This window comes from Fringilla coelebs (assembly GCF_963513975.1).
Source record: "Fringilla coelebs genome assembly, chromosome: 9".
Lineage (NCBI taxonomy): Eukaryota > Metazoa > Chordata > Aves > Passeriformes > Fringillidae > Fringilla > Fringilla coelebs.
In genome coordinates this window covers 20,897,438-20,912,567 of record NC_140067.1, presented here as the reverse complement: position 1 = coordinate 20,912,567, position 15,130 = coordinate 20,897,438, and the positions used below count along the sequence as shown (strand labels likewise).

Sequence of the window (15,130 nt, the reverse complement as noted above, 5' to 3'; positions counted from 1 at the left end):
CTGTTACCCACTGGGACCACAGTTTTTACAAGCATCCCGAATTACAGTTAATTTACAGTGTATAAATGTATATGTCACTGACAATATAACAGTTAGTGCAAAAACACTTTAAAATTAACATGGTTAAACCTTCAGCAGTCTCATCCAAAATCTGCTAGAAACCTTGAGCTTGACTTCAAAGGAATTATTATCAGCATTCTAGTGAACTTCTACAAAAATAGGTTTAAAACTGGGAGCTGTACCTCAGTGCTTACTGCCAGGACTGTCCTTCACATGGAATTGAAGACAGGTAGAGCCTGCAGACAGGTCAGGCCACCTCTGCAGGCAGCACAGCAAAAGAAACCTTCCTGAGGCTGCGGCACAGGACAACCTCTGATCCTCTGCAGCAAGGCCAGATGAGGGGAAGATGTCTGCTCTTTCTTAGCTTGCCATCCCAGAAGACTTTATTTATGCATTAGTTGACCTTTCTAGCTGTTAGGACCATCTTGCTTCAGCAGTTAATTAACACAAGTGCCATAATTTAATACAGTTAATGCTACTTTATGCCCTTTAATGTACCTTCCATTAGTGATATTATTGTAGTATTACCCTGTAAATTAAAATAAGATCAAGAATAAGAGAGGCTCTCTTTAATTAAGGTACTGGCACACTGCATCGTCCATTATTCACTAGAAAAAATCACCCTGATTTAGTGAAGCAGACCATCAGTAAGTCAGAATTAGTTCATGTGGATTATTAGGTTTCTTGAATAATGGGAGCACAATGGGGTTGCTGAAATTGCTAACAGCCATGTTTCCTTTTTTCATCACCTTAATAAATACACAATGGAAGTGGTAAATTGAAGAAGAATAAACAGGTGGTAATAGAGAAAGAAGGCATTCATTGAGAGCACACAGGTTTTCATCTCTAATGCAACATACATCAGGCTTATTTCACACCAAAATGCAAAGCAATGACAAAACAAACCTATATTAAGTGGGCAAATCTCCTGCCTATAATTCATTGTGAAGTATTAACCACCACATAGTCCTGTATATTTAACATAGTGGCTTTAAGATAGATGCTTTTCACTGTCATTGACGCTTAAAACATAGTGTGAAGCAAATTACATTTTATGCTGCCTTTAGAAATATGCTATTATGAGCTTTGGTGATTTTAACTATACTTGACCTACAGGTTATGTTTTTCAGAAAAAGGACTAGCTTTAAAGTGGCTGCCAGCATCCTTCATCCACTACATGTCAAGCTCCTTGGTAACCTCCCTTTGTATCCTGTCTTCATGGAATAATCTAGTCTAGTCTTACCAAATTTATATAAATAGCTGGGTCTCAAAGCCCAGAATATGAATCTTGGTAGCAAAACAAAATAGTTTTGTAACAATTTCCAGTATACATTCTCAATTAAGGAGCAATAGCTGGAAAGCTCAGCTGAACTGGAAACAGTGGCAGAACTACCCTGGTAACCCCTTGCTTCCCTCCACTGGTTCCCATGCTCAGGCCATGCCAGGGCACATGCTGGGATTGTTGATTAGGAGACTCTGGTGGGGAGAGGCCATAAAGTTTCTGGAAGAGACAAAAAAAATACCTAAAACTAGGTAGCAGTGGGCAAGGTGCAACTAAACAACCAGGGGCTGCGTACTGTAGCCCCTCAGCTGCTCAGCAGCAAGCAAGCCCTAAAGACTTTAACAAGGAAGGCTCACTAGATCTTGAAGGAAATGGCACCAAATCCCAAAAGAGCTGTTCTTCTCATTAGCAGAAAAGTGATAAGAATTCACATGAATCTAATCTAGTGAGGTACTATTACACATCAGATACTTCTTTTAAAGCACATGTCCAATTACTGCAGCATTTAGACAACAAGCATCAGCATCAGATAAGTTCTCTGTACAGTCACGCTTCATTTCTACAGATAATTTTTCACAAGATTGGTGAGCCCCAGATGTGCTCAGAAGGTTTCTGTTTCTAATTTGCATGCAATGCACTCTTTTTTAATCCTTCAGATGCTTTCTTTGATAAAGTAATGATAATCTAATTGAAGTCAGACTAAGCTCCAAATGGGTTTTCAGACAGGGAACGGGCTTTCCTTAATGCCTAAGGACCTACAAATCCTGAGCTTTGATATGATGCCTCAGTAGCACTAACCTGTGTGGAGGGAGCCCAGTGCAGAAAATATATACATTAAATAGGTGTTATTTTTTATATTGAAGCTAATTTTACCAAACTATTTCAAACTGTATCTTAAGCTGTTTATGATCCACATAGCCCTCCCAAGAGACTTCTGGAAAATAATTTACAATGTAACTAATGAGCATTGCAAGAAGAATTCTTAAAACAGCAACATTTATTTTAGATTTTCAAATGTTAGACTAGTAATTATGTACGTATGGGTATATAGTTGATGTGGACACAGAAGACTGTAACTGCATGTCAAATCTCCAGTCCTAAGAAATGTATTTTAATGATTTTGATTTTCACTTCAGGAATAATAAAAATATAGTCAGCACTGTTTTATATAATCACTATTTTTCACTCAGTTCTGAGTCTGCAAAGAAAGTTCCTGACCTTCCAAGATAGATTAGCTCTTCTGTTTGTTTTGATACTTAGATTCTCCTAAAGAAAGAAGTTTTTTAAAAAGGAAGTCTTAAACCCTGTATAGGAGAAACAGAGAAGGAACAAAAGGTATATTAGACTGGCAAGTGAATTGCTAATAGAGGTGATCCCACTTATTTCCTCTGAACAACTTGGCATCTGAGACCCATACAAAGGGATCACCCCCCTGCTTGAGGGCATCAGTCAATTGCTAGTTTGAGCTGGGAACAAAATTTCCTGATAGGAATGTCACTGCAGTTATTATTTTTGGGACTACAGCACTTGATACCAGCCACCACTTGCCCTAGAGGGAACCATTTGTCTTGAACCCAGCTGAATAATCATCTTTGTTATATTCAAATCAGTCTATCTAAAACACTGTTGGGTTTTTTCCATTTTAATTCAGCTTCTCTGCATTTCAGAGCTAATTAAAGTAGAAGGAATGGGCTCTAATCTCCACTGCTTTCCTTGTTCACAGCCAGACCTAGTGGGAGGGGTTTGTGCAAGGGTTGCTGCATCAATCCCAGCTCACATTAGAGGCCTGGAAAGGTCAAATGATAAAACAGAATTTCTCTTATTACATAAGACTCCAACTATATAAGAGAAGAAAGTGTTCGACTGCTAGGGTGAATCCTGAGCCAACATGTGAACCGTCCTGCCTGTGAGACCCAGGGTTCAAGATCCAAGGTGAGTGCCAGCAAACACCCAGATCTTGTGCCATTGAGTCAGAGACTTCTGGTACGACAGCAAGGGCCATCAGCAGAGCCAGATTTACAATGAACACTGGCAGAAAATATCATCTTCTTTGGGGAAATAAACAGTTTTGAACACCTTCTCAAATCAAACAATATGCCTGTTTCTAAAATTATACATTCTCTTACCTTCCGTATACCCTTATGTCTGAAATTGCATAAAAGTAGCGTGCCAGGTGTTGCTCATCTACATATATTTCACCAGTTGCTGGCCTAAGCAGTCTTATCCTCAGATCTGTGATGGTAAAGAAATCTCTTAACTTCTTGGTGGTGTCAAGCTGGCCATAAAGAGAAGCCATGTTATGAAGCCGAGGTCCAGCAAAAAAAGCGAATCTATCTTTGATTTCGAAGTGGATTATTTTGCTATTTGTCATGTACCCAGTAGAGTATTCCTCTGTGCAAATGATTTCTAGGACTGTGTGCTGTGATAAATCCCTCACTGATTTTGGATCCATGTGAAAAGCATCTAAGCAGTCTGTGGCATAGTATTGGTAGGGCTGCCACGTTCGTCCATAGTCGAGTGACTTCTCCAGGATCATTTGGTCTGGACGGCCAGATTCAAAGGTGATGACTATGTTATCTGTAAGCTCAATGGTTTTGTTCCAGGAGAGTGTAATATTAACATGAAGGGGCTTCGGATAGTCCTTCCAAGTTGTGGACTGCCAAAATGTGGAGGGATGTCTTCCTTCCAGATCGAACATCAGTTCTGGAGGATGAGCCAGTTCTTGGGTACTTGCATCACATTCATTATTGCACATGTAGGGATTCCCCTGGAAAAGAGCAAAGCAGTGTTACAAGGGGCACCACAGAGGTGAGTGTGACATACAAGATGTTTCTTGACTAAGGACTGCTTTTCTCCAGGAGGGAAGCCGAGAAAGAAAAAACAAATGCCTACAAGTAATAACTTTATCTTAATGAGATTAATCCTGGCTGTTTTACCTGTTGAAGTACAAACACGACACAGAGAGCACCCTTGTGGCTGTACTGTAGACATTTTTCTTAATATATGTTAAAGAAAGAAACAAGCTTATTTACCCTGAACAACTTGGACCAGAGATTGAGTCACAAAAGACTAAAAACAGTATGCAAGTCTCTAACAGCTCAATAACTCCAACTCTTCTTAGAGAGATGCAGGAGCCAAAGGGGATATCTTTTTGAAACAAGCATGTTCCTCAGAGCTCTGCCCAAAAGAGTACTGATTTTTAGGGCAAGTGTATTTTGTTAGCAGTGCAGCCTGTGTGTACTCAGTATGAGCCAGTATTCAGTACACTTTAAAGTTTCCTTTCACCCAGGTGGGAAATTTATCATGCTTAACCAGCTCAACACTGCCTCGCCTTACAACATTTACACTTGCAACCAAAAGCCATTAGAAAAACAGTGCTCTGTCAGCTCTGGGACTTGATTCAGGTATCTGCCATCTTATTACAGGGTACCAAAGTACTTCAGAAAAGACTTTTCATGAGGCACCAGGTTCAATTTATCAGGACAAGATAATCCAGCACTCGATTAGGTGGGAGATGTCAGTGGCTCCAGCTGGAACACTGCCAAGGTGGCAGGAGCTATGAACTGAGGGTTGAGTTAAAAACAGCAACAAAAAAAAGCTTGCCAACAGTGCACAGCTTTTACTGCTGCTTGTCCTCTGAAGCAAGGTGAAAGTGAATTATTCTCTTTCTGGCCTTTTGATGCATTAACTTTCACACTATAATCTTCTGCTTCTTCACAAAAGCTATTTTGTCTGCAGATTGGGGAAATCTTGCAGCAGTTGCCAAGATATCAGACCCTGTAGGCTGCACTGAATCACGTATATCTAATTTCAGCTTTCAACAGTACGTTAGTATTTTGCTACTTGTTCATTCTGTGTTTGTTCCAGAAAGCAACTGCTGCTCTGTATCCTTCCCTCCACCTGACACTCAGATCGTGGAAGAAGCCTCTGTTCGCTGATAGTCAGCACTACTGGGGGAAAATATGCACGTGCCTGTACCTAGCAGAGCTCGATGAGGTCATTAATGTAGCTCTTATTGTCATTATTCAGAGTTCCCTGCACCTGCCCTGAAAAGAGAACAAGGTCTGGCATGATGATCAACCTTTTCTTTTAATGGCTGTTATACTTTTCTCCATCTCAAAGCCTGAGGGCAAAGGAGTGACTCAATGCTATCCAGTGTGGAAAACAGGTTTCAAACATGAGTTTCCACCCTGGCCACTGCTCTGCTCCTTGATATACTCCCACAAAACACAAGCAAAAGAACTTTTGCGCTCACTTTGACCTCCCCACTGGCAACTTCCTCTTACCTGGGTTGAAAAATGCTATTTTCTTTCTCTGTCTTTCTTGTTAATACAGCTGAGTGCTAAAACTGACAACGACTCACTGGGACTGAAAGTTAGGGAAAAAAACTACTCAACAACAAAAAGGGTTGTTTGAAAACCAGCTGTAACTGGAAATACTCTGCAAAATTTTTTATCTAATCTGTTACAGCTCTGATTTCAAGCTCATGGTTGCTATTTCTATGCCTTCCTTTTGAATAAAACAGTGAAAATTAAAAGTAAGCTTCAAGAAGAAGAGAGAAAACACAGAATTTTTAAATATTTAAGCTCCATTGAATATATCAGATACAAATGGTAGAATCTGCTAACTTACACAAGCCTATTTTCTTCAGGGAAAATATACATATTGTGAAATCTCTAGGGTTCCAGATCCTTTAACTATATGTAGATATTGGTTTATCAGAAGATGCTCAGATTGCATAAGTCACACCTGTCTGAGGTTGCCCAGAAAAATCTGGTCACTTAGATCTGTGTACCTCTAATCTATATGCTTTATGCTTCTGCTTTGGCGAAAGCAACTGCACTGGGCAGTCACAGGTATCAGAACCCAACAAATAAATGCTCCTGTGCAGCCAGACAGGTGCATTAAGCACTGCTGAGGGATGGCTTTAGTTTCCTGCTCCACAAGCAACCGCTGAGTTTGTGGTGACTCTTTGTGCTACAAACTAAAGCCTTTCTGATCCCTTAGTCCCTGGATGCTGGAGGAAGCATGTTTTATGACTTCTAGCAGCTAACCCAGGTTGTATGGGATGTAGTGTTTCTTTCTCTATATTAGTTGATTTATTTTACTCCCTTTGCCTTTTATCTTTTACGTTTTAGCAAAAGCTGAGGTGCCAACACAATCAGAGAATAACTGGGAGAGGGGCTTTAAAAACACCCCACAAGCTGATGTGAATACAGTATGACATTGAGAGCTGGCAGCCCTAGCTTGCAACTGAAATGCAGTCTGCAACTGTGTGCACAGAGCTTTTTAGGGAAAGATGAGATTATTCCAATTAATGGCAGAGTATTGTGAGAAATAGATCAGAATCACAGTGCTGTCCTGTCCTGCTCCTGAAGCTCTTACCAGTGGTAACAGCAGTGCCACAACCTACCACTGAAACACCAGGGTAAGGACATCACTGCAAATGAGAATCCTAATAAAAGCTTCAGGTATATCCTCACCAATAAACTTAATTATTCTTTTAATTTTATGGCACAGAATTCTCTTTTAAGAGGTGAATGATTTGATGACACCAAGATAACCTGTGTGGAGTTCAAGTACTTGAAAAAGAAAATTAGGAGAAAAAAAATCTAAGCTGATTAAAACCAATAAAACAAGTGTCCTGAATTTTAACAGGAGGAGAGAAATTATGAGTTTATGTAAATTCCCCTCTGTCTACTGACATGGCAATTGCTGATGTAATTTTGAAATATTTAACATAATTATTGCTTCAGAGGCTTGGAATCAGGTTCCCATTTTCTCTGCTTGCAACTTGGCTTTCAACTGCTTCTAATTAATCTTAAATGTAATTTGCATGGTAAGTCATGCTTACATTACTAAAACAGTCTAAAAGGGTCTTGCTCTACACAAATGTCCCTCAGTACATGTTATTATGAAAACAATTAATTTAACTGGGATTAGTTACATATTTTAATGCCTTGATCTCTACGATAATCCTCTTTAAGACTTTTGTCTCAGTAAAATGAATGCAACAAAGACAAACTTTGTCCAATTTGTGAAAACCAAGCTCAGTCTGTGTTGGGGCCATCTGAAGGAGCAGAGCGTTAACATCTCTAAGTAATTTTGTGTCTAGCAGACAGCTGTAAACAGATCTTCATTTAAGCCTTCCAAGAAGCAGCTTTTCAGTTGGACAAGGTGGAAAATATTTATAACTTTTCAAAATGATATTTAAGCCATTGGGGGAGTTCTAAATAATTAAATACTGATAAATACTTCTAAACACTTTAGTGCCAATTAGCATAAAAGGTAGCTGAGTCTTTCCCAACACCACAACCATGACCACCTAAAAGAAACCCACTATTTTCCTGTACAGCAATGTGAGATTGATTAGATAGCTCCTTGCAGGCAAGCAAATTAAGCTGCTATTTATTTTGGTTTTGGCTGCTCATGGAATTGAAAATACTACTGAAACTACTGCCATGGTCTAAGTGTTGGCTTTAGGAGGAGGTACCTGATGTGCAGGCACAGTGAGGACATGTGGCTGTATCACATGACTTGATGACACTCAGCCCAGGCTGGAAAAAGCAGAGTCACCTGAGAAGCTCCTGAGTAGGGCTGACTGGGCCCAGTAGGTTTCCATCAACGAGCTGGATTTAGTTTGTTTTAGCACACAGCAATGTCTCTTTGTGCCAGCCAGCTTGAACTTCTACAGTGGTGTTGGAGGTGCTCTGCAAGCGTCCCTGGCTGGGATGGGGTGCCAGGGCTGGCCCTGCTCCCCCTGGGCAGCAATGTGTCCTACCAAAAGCCAGGACCAGCACAGTGACCCTAGGGTGAGGATTTAGGTGAAAACCAGATGTTCAGCAGCAGTGTGACCTCTGAATGTCAGCAGGGGAGCAGCAGCAGTGCTGCAGCTGCTGTTCAAGGGCCGCAGTTTAAGTGCTGCTGCTCAGGTGAAGCCTCTGGTCTCTCACCTGTGCAGTCTCTCCTCAGTGGCACCCACACAGGCTCAGGGTTTGACTGAAGATGTTGCTCCTTTCAATGTGTTCCCTGTCCACATTAAGACCTCATGGACTTTCTCACTCAGGAACAAAGAGCGGCTTAAATCTTCTGTAGCGTGAAGACTGGAAGCTGTATCACAGATTACATGCTGTAATGGACACCTAGCTAAATCCCTACAGAGGATTATAACTTGCATTTTCAGACTGGTGAAGGCTGCTGAGGTCAAGCTGGCCAAGAATTTAGGAAGAATCAAATATATTTTCAAGAAGTGAGTCACTCCAACTGATTTTTATACCACTGCCCCAAGGTAATTAGAGCAGATGCACGAGACAAGAAATAAATACAGCCTCACTTATGTCTGGAGTGTGGCTGTGTGGTAAATTACCCCATTCAAGTCACACTTTTAGAGATTAAATAGAGTATTTCTGTTTTCCTTTTCAAAAGATCATCACAATTAATTCACTTGGTGCATGCTGTACATTGTAGGTGATTAATTAGACAGTAATAGCTAACAGCAGCAATTGCTCTAATGCTTACATTTTGCATGTGGTTTCTAACCAGGAATTACTTATTTACTGTGACAGAGCCAGATTATGAAAGCATTAATTGTGAGATACTACTACACCTAATAAGGTGTTGTTCTGCTAAAGGTAAACAGTCAGTGAGGTGGAGGATTGGCAAGGTCCAGGATCTGGTGCATGATAATTGATGTTATCAAAGCCACTACATCCATTAGCTGGTTTGAGAGCATCTTGGTCAATGCCTGCAGAATTATTGCTGTGATGATGACAGGAATGGCTGTAGACAAGAACATTTTACCATCAACAGCCTTTCATCACTGCAGTGACAGCATTTTAAGTTAAAGTGATTTAAGTTAAGAAAGAAAAAGTGCTAAAATCTGAGTGGAAGATTTGATGCTCTTTCAAGAGCTCCCAAGCGAGGGCATCTGGATGCCCAGACTAGCACTTTGAACTCTGAGCTGCAGGCTGAACAATGTACATTCTTCAAAATGAGCAAAAAAGAGAATAAAAGCATGTTTAAATCAATACCTTCTGGGGAGACTTAAAAAGATTAAACCAGGGAGGATGTGACTGGCCAAAAATAGACAATAATGCTTAACAACTTCATGCACTTTTAAGCTTGAAAGTACATTGTAGATTATGGTCCTGATCCTGAAACAAACTTGGTGTAAGAAGGCCCTTGCAACTCAGATTTTAAAAAGGTATTTAAGCCTCTAAAAATCTGGCACTTTGCTGTGTGGCACACAAACCTAGCTAATTATTCTTCATGACAACACCTCTACAAGGTATGGAATCCTATACCAAATTTACATATAGATGCAGAATTAGAGAGAAATGCTTTTGCATGATGAACTCAGTAATCCCTGATTATATTGTACTGTTGCTTGCAAAGCCTTTTGGTAGATCATGTGAAGGTATTCCTGGCATACAGAGTAGTTCTCAGATTACTGCCTCTTTTCAATACTATAGATTGAAAATGCTGCATAGGAAAACGTTTAATATTTGCAGCACCAAATGCATTGGTGCATTTGCCAAAGGCATTTACTTCCTAGCAGAAAATTCTCTATTTTTAGTAACTTTAGTTACTTTTTGAAAATTATTTTCAATTTATGCGTCAAATGGAGTTTTGTTTCCACTGAAATATTTCTACCCACTTCTGGGGAGTGAAAATCCTTCTTTTCCTCACTGCTAGCTTTCTGCTGCTGAAACTGTCTCTGACTTGGCAACCTTGCTGATGTAACTTTGGCCACTTGATCCTTCTGGCATAACCTTAAGGCAGGTCTTACTGGCACTGACCCCAGTGTGGTTTTGTTATTTCAGAAACTCAATATTGGTGTTTTCCTCTTGCATCAGCAGGTATCTGGCAACATAATCACTTTCCTATTTATAGCTTTTGCAGTGTCATGCCATGCCTGGGACCCCACTGTGCTGAGCTCTGGCTGAACAATACAGCAAATGTTCCAAAAAACCAGTTTCTTTTATACCAGATGCATACCTGGATTGAAGAAACTGAAATCCCACGGGGTGTAATACCCCCTTCTCTCAGAACAGTGGCACTTGTCCTGGCTGAAGCAGCCCATCCATGAGAGCACTCCTTGGACAAGGCAGCGGAGGGTATCCATCTCCACATCCTGCTCAGCTCAGCATTTTTGTCTGAGCCAGTTTTCCAGCCATCCTGCTGCCCTGCAGGAGCTCTGGCAAGGAAATGGTGCAGCAGATACAGGGGGTGTCCTCAGCTGGGGATAGCTTATGCTGCAGTAACAACAGCTTGGCGTGTCTCTGCCTTAGCTTTTGTGTTCTTATACAGCTCTCATCTTGCTCACTTTCTGATTATTTTGGACTCTCCATGGATTAGAATGGAAGCCATTGAGAAGGTAGAAAGAAGGAGTCTAAAAGATTACAGCTGAAAGGTGCCATTCCTGAGCAAGGAAAAGCCAGCACACAGGGAAGTTGGTCCATTATTATGAACACGTGTTATCAGTGATCATGGAGGGAATGTGAGCATCAAAATCTGAGAAATGAAATCATCCTGGTGGGGACAGGAGAAATCGGGGTGCTGGGAACACTAAAAATTTTTTTTTGTTTGGGTGTTTTTTGTTCCTTTGTTGTTATAAATGATTGTGTTTAGAGTTTTGGTCCAACAAAGAAAACTGTGCATACTAAACAATCTGAGAAACGGGTTTTGGTAGCATGGAAGACCCCTGAAGGCCTTAATGTCTCCCCTCTCCCAACCTGGGAGTTGATGTCCCTGACCAGCCCCACCTGGGCCCCAGGCCAGACCCTATTTAAGCTCAGGTCTCTGGTCTGATGCACTGCCTGGCTAGAAGACTACTGGTAGTACCAGAAGGGATGCAACAGCTGGGACTGAAATGAAGCAGTGCAGATAAATCGACTGGCTTAAGGGCAACATGAAAATGCACCCTAAATAGTGAACAAAGAGCTAAATTACGCCTGTGCTGTTGTACTCATGCTTAAGTGACTAAAAGGTCACTTACATACAAAAATAGCTACTTGCATGTGCAAGTTTTATTTATGTTGTAGAAGACTACTCAGGGAATGTATGTGTCTGTTGGACTTAGACACAACCATTTCTGTCCCAACAAAATGAATTTCACTGCATACGTCCCCCCAAGGCATCATTACAATTTTATTCTTACAGGGAGCAGGAGGACTGAGGACAACAAATTCAGATTATTTCCTTTCTGACAGATGTAAACATAGCACCTGCAAATGCTTAGCCTGGTCTGCACTGCAGGTATTGCTGTTGCAAACTCAACAATCTAAATTCAGTATGAAGCATTCAGTTTTTTCTTCTGGCAATATTTTATTTCCTCTGTATTTACACATCTGTGTGAGCATGCTTTTATTTTTAATTTGTTTTGCCTGATAATTTTATTATTTCCTGAAAGTGGAACTGTAGAATATGCTACAACTGGGAAGTACAGCAGTGATGGAAGGCATACCTTGTTATGTCATTGTGATTGTAGATTTTAGTTTTACTCTGAATACTGGCTGACTGTGTTAGTGCAGATAGCCAAAGGCACTCTACCAAGCTATTCTGATTGACAAGAAGTTGATACAAAACTATTTTCATTCACAGAAAAGCACAGCTCCTTTACTAGGAACTAGTTAAAAGGGAAACTAACAAAACCAAATCCCAAACCTTTCCTAGCTTTGTGGAGACAGAGTTCTTGTTTAAGTATTCACTCTCAGAAACAAGATCTTATAATTTATTTCTCACTTGCATTTTTCACCAACTTAAAAGATGCTATTTGGTTGCCTAGATGTGCAGCTACACAGTCATTCTGCAAAATCTGTTGGATATTGACTATGAATTATGGCAAGACAATGAGCAGAAGAAAACCAAATCCTCCGTGGTATTCATTAATGGTTGCCTGTGACAAACCACTGTCAGCTTTAATAGTGTTCCTGGGGTGATTCCTGCTTCCTCTGTGGGAGACTTTTGAGATTGCTAAAGAGGATTCCTAAGTAGTAGCAACAGTTAAATAACTTTCATCAAATGTAATGCAAAACATAGTCAGAAAAAAGTTATCTTCGATTTCATTTTACTTCTTCATAAAGGAGTAATCTTAGAACAGATGGTCTAATCAAATACCTGCACAACCTACACTAAGCAATGCCTGTATTCACTAGAGCATTACCAAAACAGTGAGCTGATGTTTTACAATCCCCCCAACAGCAGAAATGCTGAGTGCCATTCAATAAACAGTTAATTTCCCAACGCTGGACTAACTTTTCCTTTGTTTTCATTGAGATTAGACAGCCTTTCCAAGTCAAGGCAGGCTGTCTTCCCCAGCTCTGACTGTCCTTTATTTTGCATGTTATCACACCAGTTTGAATAGGATGCAGTGTAGTAGCTGTGAATGAGGATAGCAAAACCAGGTCACTTAAAACTGTAAAAAAACTTTCAATCCACGTTTATGTAATATTGCATGTTGATGTAATGTTTTGCATGCTACTTTTTAGCTCCAAATCTCCAAACAACTTACAACCATGTTCAGCTGCCCACAAAGTTACAGGTGCAAGAGATCAGACAAAGAGGTGAAGTAATTAGTGCTCAGATGAGTGAGTGGTGGCTAAGCCAGACCCTCTTCCTTTGCCTCAAGGGCCCTTTTTTTCAAAAAGAATTTTTTTATTAATTTTTTCAAAGACAAATCTTTTAATTAATTCTATGGCTAATGCCATAGAGAAAAGATAGTGCAAAGCCAGACAATAAATAAAAAGGACTAAAGAGACAGAAGAAATTATTTTCTTGCTAGAGATGTCTCAGCTGTGTTTTTGGGACTGTTTGCATCTGTAGACGCTGTTCATCCTACTCCAGAGTGTTATTGGTTCTGTGCTTGTGGACCTCATGCAAATTTGTATTTCTACAATAACTGTAACTTTATTTCTGATTCTTAATGTCAGTATTATTTTTTACAATTTCGGACCTACTAATACGTCTATTGCCATTTTTAATAAGTTTTAGAGCTGATGGATTGACACTGAATGTCAAACACCCCAATTAGAATTGCTGATGTTATGCAGAAACACTGTTCCTATTATCTATACCCCCTCCCCCCCATCTAATGATTGCTACCGAATCAGCACTCTTTTCTGTTGAATTTGGTAAGTTTTTTGCTGCAGGATTCCCAGGCTTAGAGGACCTTTGCATGTATGTGAACCACTTAAAGGAAGAATGAAAAAGAACATAAACAATAATGACAGTTGTAAGTGAAATCCAATTTCACCTCATGTCTCTTAAAAGGTGGACCACATTGTTTTCCCTTCATTTGTGTTTGTCAGGATGATAAAATAAATATTTTTAATGAGTCACAGTGTATACCTACATAATGTGGAATTGTTATAGAGACAAATTTGAATGTTGAATTTCATTATACAGTGAAGGGATGTCTTATTAGTATTCACAATGAATTGTGTGATGTCTCTCCACATTCAAATTAGAGTACATAGTGCTTTGAAAAAGAATAAAGTCACTCATCAAATCCACATTAGGATACTGCACCAATATAAGTAATTCAATCAAAAAAAATCCCCACATATTATCTTTTGAGGAAGGGTTGCAAACTTTGTGCTAAACTGGTAATTTGTTCAGTTCTGTGCTGGAGAATGTCATGTAATTTCCTTTATGACATATGTCCATAATAAAAAATAACCACACAGCTCTGAAAAATATACAATGACTTTCTAAAATCATTAATACTGTTATCTGCAAATTTATACTTCAGGTTTGGTATGTCATTGCACTGCCTCCTAATAACCTGTCATTTAAAAAACTTATTTCATCACAGCACACTGGAATATGGAAAAGCCCAACTGGTTGTGTGGCAGTGCTGCTGAAAGGGGAAGGAAAGCAGCTGCTGCTGTCCCATGCAGAGGGCAGGATGTAATGTCTGCATGATCCCTGCTGCTGCCTCAGGCGGGCACCTCGGAGCAATGGGGATAAAACCAGTCCCAACAAGATTTCACAGCCTCAGGTACTGTCCCAAATGACACAGAGTACCTCCCAAGCCTGAATGAGAATATTTTGCCTAAAGGAAAACAAGAGCATCTCCAAGTGCAAGAAAGGCTTATGATAAGGTATGTAACACTTGGATTAACTCATCAGATGTGTAGCATGCAACCAGCTCCCCTGAACTGAGGCAAACTTGCTTCCTGGGTTGTTTATAAAATAATTCAAATCTGAAGAGGCTTCTTTCCCAAGAGAGCCGTGGCATGACTTCTGCAAGCTGGGGTCCCCCTTTGAACCTCTGCATGCCTCCAGTGCAACCAGCAACAGTCCTGAATTCATGGCACATGAACTGGGCTAACTCAGGTAACTTTGTTAGTAAGACCAGGGCAGCCTGGGCCATGCAGTGCTCTGGGCATTTCAATGCTGCTTGCCTATGGGGGTGTTGGGCTGCCAATTCTGTTTCTGGGCTATTAACCCCCACAGAGATGAAATCTGCATGTCTATGCTAGGACAAGACAACTGTAACTCACAAACATTGTCAAATGAATATAACCTAAAAAGTATTTGACTTTTGGTCAGCATTAGGTAGAGATGTTTCTCAGAAGAGACTGAATATGATTGTTCTATAGTGGCAAAAATAGACTTTCTACAGTTGCCTGCTGGGATGCCTGAAGGTAAAGTTTATGGACAGGGTTTGCTTTTATCCTAATACATTTCAATCTATTACAGAGCAAGTTGATAAGAGAAGCTCTAACTGCTTCTTTCCACTGTACCACCCTGGGAAGTAATAAATTACAGCATATTATGTTCCCT

General features: G+C 40.2%; 1 protein-coding gene across 1 annotated transcript in view; it reads right to left on the bottom strand.

Moving 5' to 3' along the window:
* NTNG1 (netrin G1) overlaps positions 1 to 15,130 on the bottom strand; it is a gene marked incomplete at both ends in the record, with an annotated part of 140,592 nt that overhangs the window by 81,120 nt on the left and 44,342 nt on the right. Inside the window, one exon of the mRNA XM_084211833.1 lies at positions 3,469 to 4,109. Coding sequence (XP_084067959.1) covers positions 3,469 to 4,109 — 641 coding nt within the window. The remainder of the gene's footprint in view (positions 1 to 3,468; positions 4,110 to 15,130) is intronic.